At 36.2% G+C, this 19,716-nt stretch overlaps 2 protein-coding genes across 2 annotated transcripts; one reads left to right on the top strand and one right to left on the bottom strand.

The window, feature by feature from the left end:
• Nucleotides 1-1,667: 1,667 nt before the first annotated feature.
• Nucleotides 1,668-6,294, bottom strand: LOC130939134 (uncharacterized). The gene is made up of 10 exons (XM_057867230.1): nt 5,548-6,294; nt 5,290-5,427; nt 4,714-4,905; nt 3,835-3,972; nt 3,617-3,738; nt 3,337-3,469; nt 3,091-3,220; nt 2,873-2,952; nt 2,631-2,765; nt 1,668-2,304 (listed from the first exon to the last, which is right to left on the bottom strand). Exons 1-10 carry the CDS (start codon nt 6,085-6,087, stop codon nt 2,080-2,082), a joined length of 1,833 nt encoding a protein of 610 aa, XP_057723213.1. The 5' UTR covers nt 6,088-6,294; the 3' UTR covers nt 1,668-2,079.
• Nucleotides 6,295-17,566: 11,272 nt separating this feature from the next.
• On the top strand, nt 17,567-19,206 carry LOC130942202 (DELLA protein 1-like). Its single transcript, XM_057870901.1, has one exon. The coding sequence runs from the start codon at nt 17,567-17,569 to the stop codon at nt 19,103-19,105; it is 1,539 nt and encodes a 512-aa protein (XP_057726884.1). The 3' UTR covers nt 19,106-19,206.
• The last annotated feature ends 510 nt before the right edge of the window (nt 19,207-19,716 follow it).

Genomic DNA, 19,716 nt, shown 5'->3' with positions numbered 1-19,716 from the left:
TATTTTTTATTGTTAATAAATATGATAGATTAATGATAAAATAATAATTTATAAAATAAAAAATAGTTTTTATGATTAAATAAAATATATGGAGTTAATTTATAATTAAAATTAAAAAAAATTATTTAACAATTATTAAAAATCTTAAAAAAATATATTTTATTCTGAGACCATTTAATGGTGCAAACCTTCTGGGCCATCGAATTCTTTGAGAGGTAAGTTCAATTTATTTTTCACTTTTTATCCTGACAAAAAAACTTGACATAGTTCATAGTAAAGTTGGGATTTTTATACCCTTAGCATGAATCTCTCCTTTTTCTAATTAGCTTTTGGTTAACTGGTTGGTAAAATAGAAGAAGCAGAAGTTCCAAGGGAAGTAATAATCAGTCATTTTCTTTTTCATTTTCACCCATGAATAATTAAGGAAGATGGGGGCGGAGATCCCTCCTTAAGTTCCCCATTTGCCTCGGGAAATTTTTTTTTTCTATTTTCGTCCTGTCGAAAAAAATTTTCATCTTTAAATTTCTATTGGCGGTAACATTTGTGTCTTAGAAAATTTTACCACCTCTATAATTAGGTTCAATTTAAATAAATAACTTAAATAATTTTTTTTTGAAAGAAGGATTTAAAATATAAAAACTTTTATTAATATCAGTTTATAAATAAATTATTTTATATTTAAATTTTTAATTATAAAAATACTTATTTTAAAGTTATAGCGTTTGAATAAATAATTAAAAAAATATATTTTTTTACGCAAGAAAATAAATATTAAAATAATGATGATAACAAATACTTTTTAATATTGAATGTTGATTTTACATAACATAATTACTAAGATTACAATTAATTAGGCAATTGATTCTTTATTTGTTCTCTTATTAGTTTCATTTTTCTAGAGCTTTCAGCATTCAATTTTTTCTATGTAATAATATCATTCTACTTCACTTCACCCATAACGGTGTTCTTGTATGTGGTGAATAGTAACAAAATTCTAATTCACAATAACCTTGATGGCAATGCTAAAGAAATTATTATGTAGTTAGTGTTTCCTGATTTATTGTGTATGATATGGTAGGTGAAAATGAAAAATAAATGTGAAATGTGTGTCGGTGTATATTTTGTTGCTGTTTTTTATTTTTTATTTTTTACTCCTATTAGAACTCCCTCCTTTTTTATTGGGGTCAAAAACTTGCTATAACTAACTATAAAAATAATAGCAAGCTATATAAAAAGATTTAAGTGCTTCTAGCAGATAAAACCTTGCATAAAAATGGTGGTAGAAAGCCAATATTTCCAGCAAACAGAAAAAACATTTTTCACATAGTCAAGAATGAGAGTAGATTTTTTTTGTTTTGAAGTCAATTTTTTTTACGGAAGTAATAAAATAACTTATCGAAAAAGCGAAGTCATATTTCTACTTCTTCAAGAAGTTGTGAATTAACCTTTTAAAAAGTTAAAAATTTTTCTTTGACAAATATGTGTATTATAACTTTTCATAATACAAAAATAAAAAAAACACTTCTGTTATTTCTCAAACGGACTCTTAATGCTTCGTATTAAGGATACGATTTTTGCTAAAAATGTTCTCGTCGACATATAGTAAAAAAATTTTGAAAGAAAAATTAATTTTTTCCAACATGTTAAATTATAAAAAATAAATAAAATACATTTAATTTATATTTACTAGTACACAGGTTCAAACGTATAATCTCAAAATAAAATATTTATCGATGCCAGTCCCAAGAATGTGCATAACAAAGAAATACAAGAATAAACCAGAATGAGAACAAATGTGAATTGAAACACTTCAAAATTTGCTTCCAAGTACAATTTGTTTCAACTTCATATAAATTTCCTCTATAGCCATTTGGGCACACACTTATCTTAGATCAATAAATAACAAATCCTTTTTAACTGTGGAGAAAGTTATTTCTCAAATTGACCTAAATCTAGGGAACATACATGACCCCCAAATAATTGGCCAGCGCAAGCATCCAAGTTTTGTGTACTCCATTTTTGTTTGATTTCACTATGTTTTGGACGGTTGTAAATTAAATGGTCCTCGTCCATGCCAACCTAGGACAGGTTCAACATCTCTGACAATTTCTTATAATCCAAGAAATGCATGTTCTGCGACAAGAAAACAGCACCAACAGCAAGTACAACAGAAACGAATGCCATGCTCTTCATGCATCCATGACCTTGTGACAATTGCCGCAGAATAACTTTGCAGTGCTTGTCAGCATCCTTCAATAATGCAAGGCGAGCACCGTCCTCCACCTTAGACAAACCCTCTTCATTCTATGAAAGACAAATTAAGCGAAAGAGATGAAATTTGTCCGGTCACAAATACAGTGAATCAAAATCAGGATTAAGATAAAATAAAATGAATCCTCTAGAATGACTTAGCTGAAACAAGAACATCACATAGGTTCTCTATATTGGACTACAAATTTCCTAATTATGTCACACACAATCTTATTGAAACATATTACATTCAATAAAATTTAACATCTAAATCTGACAACACTTCTAATGCTTACCAATTAAAAATGCAACAGATAGGTTGACTTTCTAAAGGGTCGTGATGCAAATGTATTGACTTAAAAGAAAAGAAAACAATTTACCTTCTGGATGAAGCTTCTGAGAGCTTCACTTAAAAGATCAGAACTGGAATGTGTGATGGTGTGTTCCTTACAGTCATCAGAAAGCTTTCTCAATACAACAATACTTGCTTCAAGGTTATCCATATATAGGGAATCCTGTTTCCAAGCATTCAATTACGTATTCATATTAGTAAGTAGGGAAAGAGTCATATGAAAAATTCAACATCCAAAAAAGGAATGGAATATTATTCTGTTGTGCTCACCCATTGCTTGTAACATTCAGGGTTCTGAGCCAAGCACCACATAACAATGTCACTGGCCTCCTTTGATAGGTCAGAATTGGCTGTAAGAGAATAAACCATCTTAGCTTTCACACTAAAAGGAAAACACCAACTCCTTGAACTCTTCGGTAAATACTGAAGACAGCATGCAAAAAAACAGCAACACACACACTATACAATCTACATTAACTGGGCATCACCTTCTTCAGCAGCTTTAATTGCAAAGCTTAATATCTGCTGCGCAAGTTGCTTTGTTGCTTTGCTTCCAGGCGATCCCGCCAGGGCTACCTCCTTTAATGTTGGATAAACAGCTGCGAATCTCTCAGTGGCCTTAAATAGATATACGAGGAAAAGAGAAAATAACAGATGAGTAACTAAAGGTTGCAATCCACATCATTAGATGAATTACAAGATTTAATCCCAAAAAAAAATAGAGGAAGTTCTACTTTGACCCGGGCTGAAGGAGGAGGAAAAGTGATTCTCAATAGAGTGTCAAGAGCTGATGGCGGCACAACGCGCTCCCCCTTTCTGACAGCCCCATTTAGCAAGATAGGCCGAGCTTTGGGATATGCAATAATTCTGTTCAGAAAAGAAATACAACAGAGCAAATTCATAAAAAATAAAAAAATAAAACAAAGAAATAAAATAAAAGAAGAAAAGGATCAGCGATCAATTCTGCACCTCTTACATGAAGAATTAGGGAAAATAGATAAAAAGATTCCTAACCTTTCAACCAACTGCAAAATCAAGTCTCTCGACTGTGGATTACAACTGGATTTGCCGCAGAGCATAGGTAAGAGAAGAGAGACCCACAAGTACAACCCTACAACTAGATCTCCTTGAGAAGCCTAGACAAATTATTTATCAGGTTAAGAATCCATAAAAAAATAATTCATATTTTCAGTTGTGGCAAGAAGGTGCTAAGTCATGTTGAAAAGAGTCACCTGAGCTATCACCCAAATAATGAGAGGAAGTTTATCCTGACCTTGATATTTTTGACTCTCCTTCATTATTGGCAATAAACTAATCATGACATCAGGTTTTCGTCGAATTATCATCGCTAAAGCCACAAATATGGCAACCTGTAGTTCAAATGATATACCATGTTAACATCAAACAGAGGTTAATCATATGTTGTATAAGTCATATGTGGACAATAAGCATAAAGCAATACAAGGTTTTTGACTGGTATATCCATAACTATATTTAACTAGGGGGCAATGTTCTAACTATCAATAAGTAGTAAAAAAGTATTCGAAGTATGCTTAAAGAAGTGACACTACAGATGACCTGATAAGGACATATACCCTTTCCGAAATATCATAGGGTGAGAGACTAAGGGTACATTTTTTCACATTGAACAGGGCTATAATTACAGAAAATCAAACCTAAAATTATCAAGAATTGAGGATCAGACTCTCATACACTACTGTCCAAGGAGGCATGTATTTCCACCAGTCCACTAACATCCGAACTTGGTTCTAGCCTGATAGGATAAATTAAACCACCCCCCCCCCCCCCCCAAAAACCAAATTTTCATGTAGTTTTTACAAGCTAATCATCCATTAGTAACTCTTGATAACAAAACTAAGGGTGTTTGTGAGTTTTTGTTTTGAAGGTGAAGGAAGGCAAGAGCTTGAAGTGTAAAGTCTTTTTTACTTCTCAAACCCTTACCTTACATCCCTTCTCCAAAACTCTCAACTTGCAAACCTTGTAAAAACACTCTAAGGAACCACATGAAAGATTTTGAAGATCTGAGCCTAAAAAATTAGTCAAAACCAATAAATAAAGACAAACATAAAAAATCTGCTGCAGTATGGTACCTGAGATTTTGCCGAAGGTTGCTGCTGGACCACCTTTTTATTTCCCTTAACAACACCCTGATGAATTTCAAGGTCTGCAAGAATGCTGTCCAACGACCATAGCACAAAGGACCCAAGTGCTTCGGATGATCGATGGCCAATCCATTCTGTTGATAATTTATAAATATCCTCCGAGATATGTGAAAGAGGGATCTATGGGGAAACGCAAATAAGAAACACTTAAAACCATTAGTTAACAGAATTGCTACTATCTAAGCAACAAAAGATGATGCTGACCATAAAATAGAGCACCAGAGACCTAACAGATCAATCATTGAAAAAAATCTGATAAGTCACGGGAATCAACCTTTTCAAAAAGCAATTTAAAATGTCAAAATAAATAAATCAATCAAAACATTCCCTTCCAAACCAAAGCAAACAAGCAATACTTGCACTTCACAGTTGCAAACATGAGGTGAGAGAACAAAGCTAAATCCAACAAAAAGCTTACATCTTTCACCTTCTAATCATAAGCCGAATAAAGCCTTTTGTTTCTTTTCTTTCGTTATATAGGAAGGGGAAAAAAAGACAACTTACATCAACAATCTTTACAACTGGAGATTCTTTGAAAGTCTTAAACCATGGGAATTGAGCTCCTCCGACAGATGAGAAGGCGCGGCCAAAATAATCAGCAAATCGCATCAACAAAATGTCTTCCTGAGATTCATATGAAGCCTGCACCACCAAAACACACGCACATTCAAATTTCCACAAATCACAATTCAGATCAATCTCAAACTTGAAATCAGAAGCAATCTCAAAAAATCAAAACCGAAATTGAGTTTCAAAACTCACCGTGATCTCAGCGAGAAACGCGGCAAGATCATCAGCATTGATCGTTGAAGATGCCTCTGACACCGTCACCTTTGGCTTCTTCGGCTTCTTTTGTTTCACCTTCTTCGCCTGAGAAGAGCCATTCAGAGCACCTCCCTGGTCGGCATCGCCACCGTCATCGTCCTCATCATCATCGGAATACCGCAGCGATCTCTGCGGAGCAGCATCGGACGAGGCATTATCGCCGGCGATCTGAGCCTCAGCGATCCGGCGTCGACGCTCCTCGGAGTGGCGCTCAACGGAGCTGAAGACAGAATCAGAAGCTGCAGCAGAGGAGGAAGAGGCGGCGGCACCGTCAAGATCGGCGGTTACAGACTGCTTAGAGGATTTGTTCCGGTTCCGTTTGTTATAGGAAACCGTTTGCCATTGGTTGTTCAGCTGCGGCGGGGGTACATAATTAAACGCTGCTCTTCTTCTGTGAGCTTGATCTTCTTCCTCTTGCTCCTTGAGAATAGCTTCTATTAGTGCTGCGTTAAGTGAATTCTCTTCTTCTGTTTCCATCTTGTTTTATTCAGAATTGGAGTTATGTTGTTTCAGAGATAGAGAGTGTTGGATTGTTGTGATGAGTAAGGTCGTGTTTGGCTTATGACTTATGAGATTCAGAAGTGATGACAGAGGAACATGGAGACAGAGCAGAGGGAGCACTAGGGAGTGTGGGTGAAAGGACACGTGGGGGTTTTTTTCGTCTTCTTCTTCACTTTGACATCGATCCCTTCTTGAATTACGAGAATAGCATTTTATCCGTTTCCTTTCGGGGAAAAAATAATTAAGAGAGTAACACGCTGCCAATTTAAATTGGATATTTTCATACTTAAATTTTAATAATATTTTTATAAGATAAGTTAGTATCTTTTAAGATAACGGAAAGATGAATTATCATTAATTGCAAAAGATAAAAATTCATTTCGTATTGTTGGATAACTTTATGTGGTTGTTAAAGAAATTTTTTTAGTTTTTGTCAATTTTTTTTTTCGTATTTTCGATAGTTGAATTTTCTTGTTCTGTTTCTTTTTAACTGTGATCTTCTCTATCTTCGCCCCATCCTAGTTTCAGAGATGCCAGAAACTAGCATTTTTTGGCGATGTAAACCAGCATTTGGATTTCGGTTCATGCATCATTCATTCTGGTTACGAATTTCTTTTTCAGGAAAGTAATTAATTACAAGATTTTGCAACGCCAACACGTTTGCAAATCTGAGTTTGGGTTATATATGGATATAAGTTACTACCAAAAAGATAAAAATAAAAAATTGTGGTTTTAAAAAAAAGGAAATACAAAATTAATTTACATTCAATAGATTTTGACATTTTGTTTTATTATTGAATAACTTTTTAAGTTTTTATAAAAATTAATTTCTTTTTTCAAAAGAAGAAAAGTTAGGGCTTCTAAAAAAAACTTCTCCTATACTTTTATTGATTTTGATTTTGTTAAATAAAGAAGCACTTAAGGATATTTTTTATTTAAATAAAATTTTGATGTGAATTACCAATTTAAACCAAAATAGAAAAATGATATATTTGTGTTTTACGACGATTCTATACATTGTGGAACGAGATATGTATAATTTTGGGCAGAAAATACGGGCTAATAAAGAAAAGGGAAAAAAAATAAGTAGTGGCCATTTGATTTATATTAATTTCAAAAATAAAATCAATCTTATCTAAAAGATAAAATATATTACGATTTGTATTACTTTAATTTAATTTTATTTTTAAAATTGAATTAACCAATTTAAATCGAACCGATCTAATCCAATCTTATCAAACTTTATCTTTTAAATAGATCGATAATCAATCTAAACCTTGGTATGACTTTTCCTCTATTTTTTTCATACATGCTAATATTTTGTTGGCTAGAGAAACTATACATATAGGATACCATCAAGATATGTTCAAGTTAAATTGCACGATCCCTCGTTGTGTTATGAACTTAGATAGGTGTAACTTTGTCATTTAATGCAACCAGATTATTCACAAAACACACTCTATAAATTTATCTACTACTGTTTAAATGGCTAAATCATATATTCATTTTATTTAAATAAAAATATCTATGTTAATAGAAATATTTGTTGAAAAATAAAAAATTTAACTTATAAAAATATTTATTGTATAAAAAATACAAAAAATAAGTTTTTCAGTAATCATTAATCCAAACAATAATGCTCCTGTTAGCCAAAAGAAAAGCCCTTATAATAAACTACCTGAACATTCTAAAAAGTTGCGCTTTATTGAGTATTTGACCAATAGAGTTTCTTAATAATGTGTTTTAGATCTGATTAATGTGCATCCAGCAAATAAGTCAACGATAATAATACTTGTATTTTAATTAGGGAAGAAGTAAATACAAAGAGGCCCTCAAATGATTTTGAAGCTGGTAAAATGATAAATAATTTTTGTTATTGATAAAATAATTTAAAAAAAGTTAAAATTTGATAAAAATATTTAAATATAACATATAACCTCATATTAAATAAAAAACGCTAATCTAATAAAGTAAATGCTGGTGTTTAAAAAGTGGTGTCTATTTACTTAAAAAGAATTAAAAGTTATTATTTAATTTAAAAAACATAAAAATAAATAATTTTTAAAAAATTAAAATTTACTATAAAAAATTAAATTAGGCAAAGTTTAGACAAAATTTCATAAACACCATAGAATTGGCCATCTAATAATAGAAAAGAGCTTCAATGATGACAGTAAAAAATTTCGATAACAATTCCAGTAAAGAGGGGAGCTTGCACATGCGATAATGGTATTTCCACATCTCATTTTCTCTCAGTCTCGCATCCCAACTCTTGTTCGTGGGGAACACCGAGCTGATATTAAACACTAAGATGGCACGTGGCTGAAGAGAGGTGAAGGGTGACGAAGTAAGATTAGAGATGAAGCCGGAGGTAACGTATGGCAGAGTAGGACTATAGATGGAGTCGAAAGTGGCGTTGATGGTAGGTGGTTGAGGAAGAGGAGTCGTAGACTTGAAGTACCATTGTCAGTAGCCAATCACTAACACCAAGAAGACGCCAACAACTACACATAGCGACAACCATAGGTATAATCATCACCCTTGGATCCATTTCAAGGGAATTAAAGGGAGAGGAAGAAGGAGATGTTGAATGTTTTGGAATGAAGCTAGTTGCATGACCCATTTAATCAGAGGAGTAAAGGGAAAGAGAAGGGGATGGAAGTGGGAATGGGAATGGGGAAGGAGAACGGGAAGGGGAAGAGGAAGAGGAAGGGAAAGGTTGGGGGTAGGGATGGGAATGGGAAAGGGGAAGGGAAAGGAGAAGGAGAAGGGGATGGGAATGAGGATGGGGAAGGAGAACCGGAAGGAGAAGAGGAAGGGGAAGGTTGGAGATAGAGATGGAACAGATTGGCAATTGGGAGGGAAGGGGGTGATTCTACGTTACACTTCTTTTTTTTTTTTTTTGGAATTGAGGGGTCTATATTGCACCTTTTTTTTTATATTTTGTCAAAACGACGTCGTTTTAAGGTTTTGATTAACTGAAAATGCTTCAGGGACTACTATGAGTCTCGGAGTGCAATTTCGGGGACGAATTTGAAGAATTATTAATTTCAAGGATCACTTTAAAACTCGAGTGTAACTTTAGAGATTACTTTGAGGCTTATTTCCATTCACTTCAGTAATATTATAATTTTCATGTTTTTGTGTTTTATGTCACAGACTTGGATCAAACTATTCACATTTAAACACAAATACTCTTGTATACATAGTGTTACGGTGGGTAACCGGAGATTAGTCCAATGGATGGCGTTTGGCGGCCCAAGTGTATGGTGGAGGAGAACTCCGGGTATGTCCGCAGCTCGGGAGGCTCCGTCCGACTTGTGCTCGCGTGTGAATGGGGGGTGGTACCTGCAAAGACACTCCGATGCCTAAGTCAGCATGGGGTAAAGCAGGTTTAGAATGTATTGGAACTTGGAGATACCTGAGGGGTGTCAGGGTATTTATAGTGGTGATCCAATAACCACCGTTGGAGTAGTGCCACCTTTTTAGGTGGATAACCGTCCCTTTTATCTAGGGATTGTTGGGATATGGCTTCTAGAAGTGGTTAGAGAGATTTTAGGGGCGGTTACTCATTTGAATGAGTGTTATCTACCAGCTATCTCTTGAGCCCGACTTCTTTGGAGAGAAGTCTGTGTTGAGTCCGACCTCCTTTGAAGAGGTCGGTGAATAACGAAGGCCAATCTTTGGATTGGGCCTTTTGGCGTATCTGGACCTGGGCCATAGCGTTGGGCCAGTGTATGAACAGTGCCCCTACTCGAGTTCAATCTCTTTTTCTTAAGAGTTGGATTCGAGTATTTAAACTCGGGCTTGTAGGCTCTGTATAATTGGTTTTAGCACATCTTACTTAACCAAAGAATATTTCTTGTCCTAGTTTCGTACAACTCGTTCAATTCGAGTTGTTTTGAGGATACATGACTTGTTTTAATACAAATCACCTTTCTGAAACTTATTCTGATTTCTTACGACTTGTTTTGATACAAATCGTTTATTTCAAAACTCGTATTTTTTGGTATAACCTCATCTAGCTCGTTCGATGCGAGTAGTTTTAAGGTCTTTACGATTTGTTTCATTTCAAATCGTTTAATTAAAACGTGGCTATTTCTTGATCTAATTTCATACAACTCATTTAAATTTGAGCTGTTTTTTAGGACTTCACAACTCGTTTCAAGTACAAATTGTTTATTTTGAGTCCTTTTAAACTATTAGATCATCTTTATAACCATCGGACTTCGTTGCTTTATCCATTATGCCCCTGCTCGAGGTCGAGCTTTATGAAGTCGGACTCGAGCAATCAAGCAGAAAGGATTTTCGAATGAAGCCTTTTTTTGTTGAACTCATTCATTCTGAGTTTTCTAGATGACTTGTTTTTATACAAGTCACTTTTTGAAGCACAACTCGTTATATATCAAGTTGTTTTGCGCAATTTATTTTAATACAAATTACTTAGATCATATGGTTATTTTTTACTCGATTTTGTTCAACTCACGGGCTTGAGTTGTTTTAAATCATCAAGCCGTATTATAACCATTGGACACCAATTTATACCTCGTCGCTTTATCCGAGCGACCATTGAAAAGGCCAGCTTGTGATTTTTGCGCTTTATCGGGCATAAATTGGTGCCTTAGGTGAAGGGATTATATGCTTATTCCCTCCCCTTTCTAGTTTTTACAAGGTTGTCGTCCTTGTGTATGATACAACTTGTTTTATCCAAGTTGTTTTGGAGGATAGTTTTTACGTTTCGATTTTGTTTAGAAACGTTTACAATCCTTCCTTTTTAACTCGTTTCTATACAAGTCGTTTGGTTGAAGTGATTCATTTTGATACAAATCACTTTTAAAGCTTTGCTTTTAGATAGACACGACTTGTGCTTAACACAATTTCGTTGAAAATATGGTTGACTGGCATAACTCGTTTAATCCAAGTTATCCTTATGTTGTTGTGAATGCTAGAACAAGTTTTCTTGGAACAACTTGTTTTGTGAAAGTGTTCCATTTTATACGACTAGGTCGTTTATTTTTAGAACTTGTAGAGATGAGATTGTGGGCTTGAGATTTTGTACGATCCATTTGTTATCCGTGTGGATCGAGTTGTTAGATCGTATTTATGCCTCAAGGGGCATATTTAGTTAAGTTACTTTTGCGACTTGTTCTAAACACAACTTTTTCAACCCGTTTGGCCCGAGCTGTTTCGAGGTGTTTTCTTTCCAATTCGCATATGTAACTTCTTTCCACCAATTGGTTCCTCGTTGCTTCATCCAGGCGATTTCTATATGATCGGCCCGTGATTTTCGCGGTTTATCGAGCTTCAATTGGTGTGCGTTAATTGTAGAAAATCAATTTTCATAAGGAATTGTTTTATCTCCTTATGTTGGAGGTGTGTTGCGACCTGGGTAGTTTTTCACCCTCGAAGTTAGACACTTTGTAGTAGCCCTTTTCTAAGATTTCAGTAATCTTAGAAAAAACCTTTTTGATCTTTGTTTTGAAAACCCTTTTTCTTGGCTGACTGTCCTTTCTTTAAGTTTTCCTTAACAACTCGGGTCAGCCTTTTGCCTTAGTGCTTTCAATAGGTTTCCTGATCTCTTTTGATATTCCTTATACTCAATTTTTGATTTATTGAGCTCTTATGATTTAGGTTATTTTTGCGATGCGTTTCCTTTTTTCTCGGTTTTTCCGACTTGTAAGTCAGATAATTTCCGAGTTTATTACGATCGACTTTTATAACCTCTTTACACCGACTTGTACCTCGTCGTTTTATCCTGACGACCATCTAGGTCGGTCATGGGATTTTCACGTTTTGTCGAGCTTAAGTCGGCGCGTTTCGTAGAAAGAGAGAAAAACGAGAAGGAATTTATAAGAGATAAAAGATCTTTATTTATTTGCGAAGGTACTTTCACTGCTACTAAGGGTTTTTTTTTACTATCTATGATCCCTTAGTCTCTACTACGATGCCTCGTTAAAAACCTTTCTTCAGAAAAAATCCTTTAATTTTTGGGAAAAAATCGTGAAGTTGGAAAAAGAGTACATCAAGGAGTAGAGTTCGTTTTTAGTACCTTTTCATGCCACGACCTTGGTAGCTCGGTGCTGTTTAAGTCAGTCACCTTGTAATAACCTTTTCCTAAGATCTCAGTAATCTTGTAGGGTCCTATCCTTTTTGTTGTCAGCTTTCATTCGCCCGAACTCAGTAGCCTGATATTTTTTCTTATCAAGATGAGGTCTTTTGCGGCGAATCTCGTAGCCATCCTTTGTCTCAAGAGCTCTTTCCTTATCTGAGTTTGCTCTCAGGCTTCTGGAAGGGGGTCACGTTCTTCTTTCGTGCTCTAGCATCATTGTAGAATGTTGTCTTTAGTTTTTAATAATTTTGGACTTAGCTTTCATGATAAGCCAGTGCCCCTACTCAAAGTCGAGCTTCATAAAGCCGGACTCGAGTATTCAGTCATGCCATTCTTGAATCTTACTATTTGTTGCTATGTGACTTCTACAAGTTATTTTGGACTCTCTTTTGGGAGGTCGGATAACTTGTTTTATACTTGTTGTGTCAACTTAGTAAGGTCGGATCATTATCTCTTGACTCGAGGAGGCATTCTTATAAATCGCCATCCTTTTTTCAATTTGTTTTAAACAAATTGTTGTGAGGTCGGGGTTACATCCTCTTCGTATTGATGTTTGATTATGGTCACGCTGTCCTCAAGTTATTTTTGCAATTCGTTTCAGGTTTGCCCCTTACCAGCTTGTTTTAGTACAAGTGGCTTAATGAGGTTAGACCACGATTTGTATTTATAACTTCTTACACCCTTTGGATCTTGTCACTTCAAAAAGGTGTGCATCAGGAAGTAAGGTGCACTTTTTAGCTGTAGTATCCCTTTTGTTGTAGACATGGCACAATCTAGGTAGATTGTTTTCGAGTAAGTCGAGTATGTTGTAGTAGTTCTTTTTCAAGTCTTAAGTGACTTTGTCGGGATCTTTTTTTTTTTGGTGTTGGCCTTTCTTCGTCCGATTTTGGTTTTAAGAAAGAAGTCGGACTTTTCTTTGTAAGCTCTTAAAGGAAGTCGGATTTTTATTTGTAGACTTGAATCCTCAGAGGAGGTCAAATTATCTTCATAAGCTTGGATCTTTAGAAGAGGTCGGATTCTTCTTTCTAAGCTTGGAAAGAGGTCGGGCTTTCTTTCTAAGCTTGGAGGTTTTTGACCTCATTGTAGACTCTGATCTTTAAAAGAAGTCGGAATCTCTTTTTGATATTCTTCGAGTTTTTTGACCTCATTGTAGAGTTGATCGTGAAAGAGGTCGGATTTTTTACAGACTCAAAAACGAGGTCGGATTTTTTCTTTGTCGGATCTAAAAGAGGTCGGACTCTTCTGAGCAATGAGGTTTTAGACCTCATTGTAGAGTCTAACCTTTAAAAGAGGTCGGACTTTCTTCGTGGGATCTAAAAGAGGTAGGATTTTTTTTGTGAGCTCCAGCTCATCCGACCTTGTTGTAAAGTCTGACCTTTAAAAGAGGTCGGACTTTTATTCGTGAGTTCTCTAAAAGAGGTCGGATTTTCTTTGTGGTGAGCTCCCAACTCATCCGACCTTATTGTAAAGTCTGACCTTTAAAAGAGGTCGGACTTTTATCCGTGAGCTCTCTAAAAGAGGTCGGATTTTCTTTGGTGAGCTCCCAACTCATCCGACCTTGTTGTAAAGTCTGACCTTTAAAAAGAGGTCGGACTTTTATTCGTGAGCTCTCAGAAAGAGGTCGGATTTTCTTGGTGAGCTCCCAACTCATCCGACCTTTGAAGTCTTGATAAGAAAAAAGAGGTCGAACTTTTATTCGTGAGCTCTCAGAAAGAGGTCGGATTTTCTTGGTGAGCTCCCAACTCATCCGACCTTTGAAGAAAAGTCTGACCATCATTCCCTCCAATGAAGACTGGGCCTTTGTCGCTCCGACTTTCTTTTTTCTTTTTTCTTCCTGGAAGACGTCCATCTTTATTGGTGTGCAAATAACATCAAATTCTACCGCAGGAATATTTCTTTCCATATTCATTGGCAGTGATGTAATTTGTGAGCAACCAACGAAAGATGTACCATGTGAATTTTTCGTGTTATTCACTGCTCTGTTGTAATTGATATGTGAATCCAATGAAGAAAAAACTGGATTCATCACTTCATTGTCGGATTGGGTTGCATTCAAATGGATTGATGCTGCACTTTTTGGCATAAGTTGAAAAGAAAGGTTTCATTGTTTTTATCAACAACGTTTTCCCTTCTTTCTTCAATTACTGACTAATATGGGATATTTTATTTATTTATAAAACCTGTGTATTTGGAACATTCAACTGCTCCATTCCATGAGTGGGTATCATGGATTTTTCCGAGATTGTAAGTCGGCACAGATGCCATTGTCCATCCTATTTCACGAAGAGGTTGGGATTAGTCACGTTCCCTTTTCTCCCCCTCTTTTTTTTTTATACGTAACTTCTTTCGCCAATTGAATTTTCTGAATTGAAAATTCTTTTATTCAATTGGCTTTCGAGTTCATTTTTTTTTTCAAGTAACTTCTTTTGCCAATTGAATTTTCTGAATTGAAAATTCTTTTATTCAATTGGCTTTCGAGGTTTACGTAACTTCTTTTGCCAATTGAATTTTCTGAATTGAAAATTCTTTTATTCAATTGGCTTTCGAGTTCGTCTTTTTTTTTTTTTTTTTACGTAACTTCTTTTGCCAATTGAATTTTCTGAATTGAAAATTCTTTTATTCAATTGGCTTTCGAGTTCGTCCTTTTTTTCACGTAACTTCTTTTGCCAATTGAATTTTCTGAATTGAAAATTCTTTTATTCAATTGGCTTTCGAGTTCGTCCTTTTTTTTTTCACGTAACTTCTTTTGCCAATTGAATTTTCTGAATTGAAAATTCTTTTATTCAATTGGCTTTCGAGTTCGTCCTGATTTGCTTTCTACAATAGCCTTGGGACGGTGCTTTCTTCTCTTTTAATCCAATTTAACTGTAGAAGTAGAATCGTCATCCCTATTTGATATCCTCTGCCCATTGGGAGAAGTTTTTACGGGATTTCTGGTATCCATAGAAGCTGTACTCCAGCTTCTTTTTAACATGCTTTCATCTTATTCATGTCGAGAGGTTGTCCGACCATCTTGTTGATCATCCGCCATTATCAAGGATTGAGCTCCGGGTCCCCGGCAACGACGCCAATGTTACGGTGGGTAACCGGAGATTAGTCCAATGGATGGCGTTTGGCGGCCCAAGTGTATGGTGGAGGAGAACTCCGGGTATGTCCGCAGCTCGGGAGGCTCCGTCCGACTTGTGCTCGCGTGTGAATGGGGGGTGGTACCTGCAAAGACACTCCGATGCCTAAGTCAGCATGGGATAAAGCAGGTTTAGAATGTATTGGAACTTGGAGATACCTGAGGGGTGTCAGGGTATTTATAGTGGTGATCCAATAACCACCGTTGGAGTAGTGCCACCTTTTTAGGTGGATAACCGTCCCTTTTATCTAGGGATTGTTGGGATATGGCTTCTAGAAGTGGTTAGAGAGATTTTAGGGGCGGTTACTCATTTGAATGAGTGTTATCTGCCAACTATCTCTTGAGCCCGACTTCTTTGGAGAGAAGTCTGTGTTGAGTCCGACCTCCTTTGAAGAGGTCGGTGAATAACGAAGGCCAATCTTTGGATTGGGCCTTTTGGCGTATCTGGACCTGGGCCATAGCGTTGGACCAGTGTATGAACACATAGTATGATAAAAAATATTGTAATTAAATTATGTTGTATAAATTGATAAAAAGAGACAATAATAATTATAAAAAGAAAATGAATAAAAAAAAAGAGATAAATATTTACAACATAATTATTAACAAAAATTTAATAATTAATTATTTTGTCAAACGAAATTTATCTTTATAGGTATATAATTTTAGTTTTAATTTTTTTTATATAGTCAATTTTGTGAGCACGGGAATCTTTTCTAATTTGAATATAAATAACCTATATCCAACTAAGTATTAACTCTTGAATTTTTTACTCTTCCTTTCTCATGTAACCAAACACACTTCGAAAATAATATAGGGTGACCAATCAAATGTTCCCCCTAAGCTGGTGCACTTTGGAAATGGATGAAAGAGATCATAGGATTCAGCATTGTTGATTGTTCCAACACCTCACTTCCATTTCACCAACCATTGTTACCAACAGGGCAACAATAACCCAGGTAAGAGCTTATAAGTTATAACAAAGCCAAATGAGAAACCGAAACTGCAAGACACGCGCGAAGTGAAGTAGATAGGGGTGAGTTGAGTCATGGGTGTGATGCAGTGTAAGTGTGTGTGAAGGGTGTGGAGCCCACATCCCCCGAATAGACTCAAAAAAGGTTTCAATGGCTTATGCGTACGGCGCCACCTGGTTCCTCTTGTGCATGGTGTGTACGAGCTCTACTCTATGCTCCATCCTCATCTTCGGGTCCTTCATCATCTTTCTCCATGCAATCTGCTCTTGCCACGCCTCTTTCTCTGCCTCTTGACCATTCCCCCCACCCTCATTCCTAGCATCACACTATCACCGCATCACCCCCACCAAATATAGTAAATATAAAGATTAAAGAAACATACTTTTCTTTTGTATTCTGAATTGACCTGTATTTTTTAAAATAATTAATAATTAATTTATTAAAAGTATAAAATATAGTAACACCAAATAGTAAATAGATAAATTTTATGATGTTTTTGTTATAATATTTAAATTGTTTAACTTATTTTAAAATAAAAAATAAAATATTTAAAATAAAAAAAATTATTTAAAATTTATTAAATATTATTTATTTATCTCTTTTAATAATCTAAGTACAATATAATAAATATCATAATATTTATCTAATAAATAACAAATATATGATATAAAATAACTATTTTAATTTTCATGCATTAAAATAATTAGTAACGTAACTTTATACGTATATTTATTAAGTATATATTATTTTTAATGAAAAGAATTATTTTTATTTTTTATATACATAAATATATAGTTAGTGAAGGACAGCATCACATTATATTAAGTTATACTATATGTATATTAAAATTAATTATTAAAATTAGTTACTAACATAAAATATATGTAAAAATATAATACATATAAAAATAAATTAAATTACACATATATTTATATACAATTATATTAATGATTTATTTTAATATATAAATAATATTTTTACATTATATTATATATTATTACAAGTTTAAAATGTTTAATTTAATAAAATTTTATACACAAAAAAAGCACCCTTATATATATCCCCTCAATCCTCATTGCTTCTCATCCTTCCCTTTGCCGCCTATCCTCTTCTCACACAGTCTCATTCCATTTCGGTGTCACCCACATTTAAAAAAGTTTAATCCTAATTTATAAGATGATAACCGACGATAATATATTCGCGGGTTCTTCATCCTATGAACCATTTTCAATGTCCGGTGGTAATTGCATGGACGAATTGCTAGCAGCTATAGGCTACAAGAAGGTGCGATCAAAGGACAACATGGCTGACGTGGGCCAGAAGCTGGACCAGCAGCTCGAAACGGTGATGATGGATAATAATGTCAATGCACGCGAAGACGGTACCTCTTCCAACGTCGCTTCAGACGACGCCGTCGTTCACTACGATGACCCCAACGATGTCTTCCCCTGGGAAAAAACCATGCTCACCCCCACGACCACCCACAACAATAACCAAAACGACACCACAATCACCAATTCACTGCCGTTTACGCAAATCCTGGAGGACCCTCTACAGTTCAACATTCTCAACGGAAACTCAGCCAAGGACAACGATCTTACAGCGGTTACCGAAACCGTAAAATCGCAAGTGGAGCCACACTCAGACCTCACGCGTCTTTGTGTGGCGGTCGAAGACACTGGCGTGCGACTCGTCCACGCGCTGATGGCGTGCGCGCAGGCGATCCAGGAAGGGAAGCTTGACCTCGCTGACGTGCTCGTGAACCACGCGTCGGTCCTCGCGTCGCAGCAGGGCGATGCGATGAGGAAAGTCGCCGCCAACTTCTCTCACGCGTTGGCGCGTCGAATCTACGGCGCGTTCCCGGAAGAGTCCATGAGCCCCTCGCTCTCCGACATGCTCCACGTCCACTTCTACGAGACTTGCCCGTACCTCAAATTTGCTCACTTCACCGCCAACCAAGCGATTCTAGAAGCTTTCTCCTCCGCAACCGCCGTCCACGTCATCGATTTCGGCCTGAAGCAGGGGCTTCAGTGGCCCGCGCTCATGCAGGCCCTGGCACTCCGTCCCGGCGGACCACCATCCTTCCGGTTAACCGGAATCGGACCGACATCGCCAGAGGACACCGACACTCTTCAACAAGTCGGTTGGAGGCTTTCGCAGCTTGCGAGAACGATTCAGGTTCGGTTCGAGTTCCGGGGATTCGGCTGTAACAGCCTCTCGGATCTTGATCCAACGGCTCTTGATATCAAACCAGGAGAATCCGTCGCCGTTAACGCCGTCTTTGAGCTTCACCGTATGCTCGCCAAGCCCGGTTCCCTTGAGAGGGTTTTGAACACAGTAAAAAATATCGAACCGGAGATAGTGACGGTGGTGGAGCAGGAAGCGAACCATAACAGTCCTGTGTTTTTTGAACGGTTCACGGAGGCGATGCATTATTACTCGAGTTTGTTTGATTCGATGGAAGGATCGGTAAATGAGGATGGGACTCTTTCGGAGGTTTACTTAGGGAGGCAGATATGCAACGTTGTGGCGTGCGAAGGAGAGGACCGTGTGGAGCGGCATGAAACGCTGGCTCAGTGGAGAGTCAGGATGGGTTCGGCTGGGTTCGAACCAGTTCGGCTCGGTTCGAACGCGTTCAGGCAGGCAAGGATGCTGTTGGCTCTGTTCGCCGGAGGAGAAGGGTATAGGGTGGAGGAGAACGACGGGTGTCTCTTGCTCGGTTGGCAAATGAGGCCACTCATTGCTACATCCGCGTGGAGAGTCGCCAGCGGCGCTCGCCGCCATTGAGTGAGCGAGCTAACGAGTTGACTGACTCGGTGGTTTCTCGGAATCGGTGACTTAAAGTGTAACATAATCTTACTGTAGGTGAACGTTAGAATGGGCTGAGTTATAACTAGAGTAACTTCTGTAATAAAAGAGGAAGAGCCTAAATAAATTAATCAAATAAAATAGCTTGTCTAATCAGATTTCTTATTTGCAGAATTTTCGCTTTGTTTGTATATGTTGCTTGTATTCTGTTTGTTTTCTTAAAATGAATAGTTTTATAATCTAATAGTAATCCATGTATGTTGAAGACTTGGAAGTCCTTTAGTTGGATTTTCATAGACAATTTATATTTGTAGTTTCACTTAATAAGATAACTCCCTAGTCCCTACTTCTTACTCAATAACCTCTGAAACTGTTCTCAATAGACGATGGGAAAAGTTGCTCTCCATCTCTAATTTATTTGGTGATATATAATTTTTCATATCTTCATAAAAATTATTTTATTCTATAAAAGTTATATAAAAAATAATATAATTAAGATACTTAAACAAATTTAATATTTTTTATTATTTCTATAATAATACATTTCAAATTAAATCTAAACATCAGATTATCAAATGTTAAACAATTTT

Source organism: Arachis stenosperma, chromosome 7, assembly GCF_014773155.1.
Source record: "Arachis stenosperma cultivar V10309 chromosome 7, arast.V10309.gnm1.PFL2, whole genome shotgun sequence".
In the NCBI taxonomy this organism is placed as follows: domain Eukaryota; kingdom Viridiplantae; phylum Streptophyta; class Magnoliopsida; order Fabales; family Fabaceae; genus Arachis; species Arachis stenosperma.
Note: the sequence above shows the minus strand (reverse complement) of the source record. Positions and strands in the feature narration are given on the sequence as shown.

Coding starts and splice junctions, on each gene's coding strand:
- LOC130939134 (XM_057867230.1), bottom strand. CDS start 6,087: ATGGAAACAGAAGAAGAGAATTCACTTAACGCAGCACTAATAGAAGCT. Junction 3,973..4,713: donor AACCTTCGGCAAAATCTCAG/GTACCATACTGC, acceptor TTTGAACTACAG/GTTGCCATATTTGTGGCTTT. Junction 2,766..2,872: donor CTGAATGTTACAAGCAATGG/GTGAGCACAACA, acceptor GCTTGGAAACAG/GATTCCCTATATATGGATAA.
- LOC130942202 (XM_057870901.1), top strand. CDS start 17,567: ATGGACGAATTGCTAGCAGCTATAGGCTACAAGAAGGTGCGATCAAAG.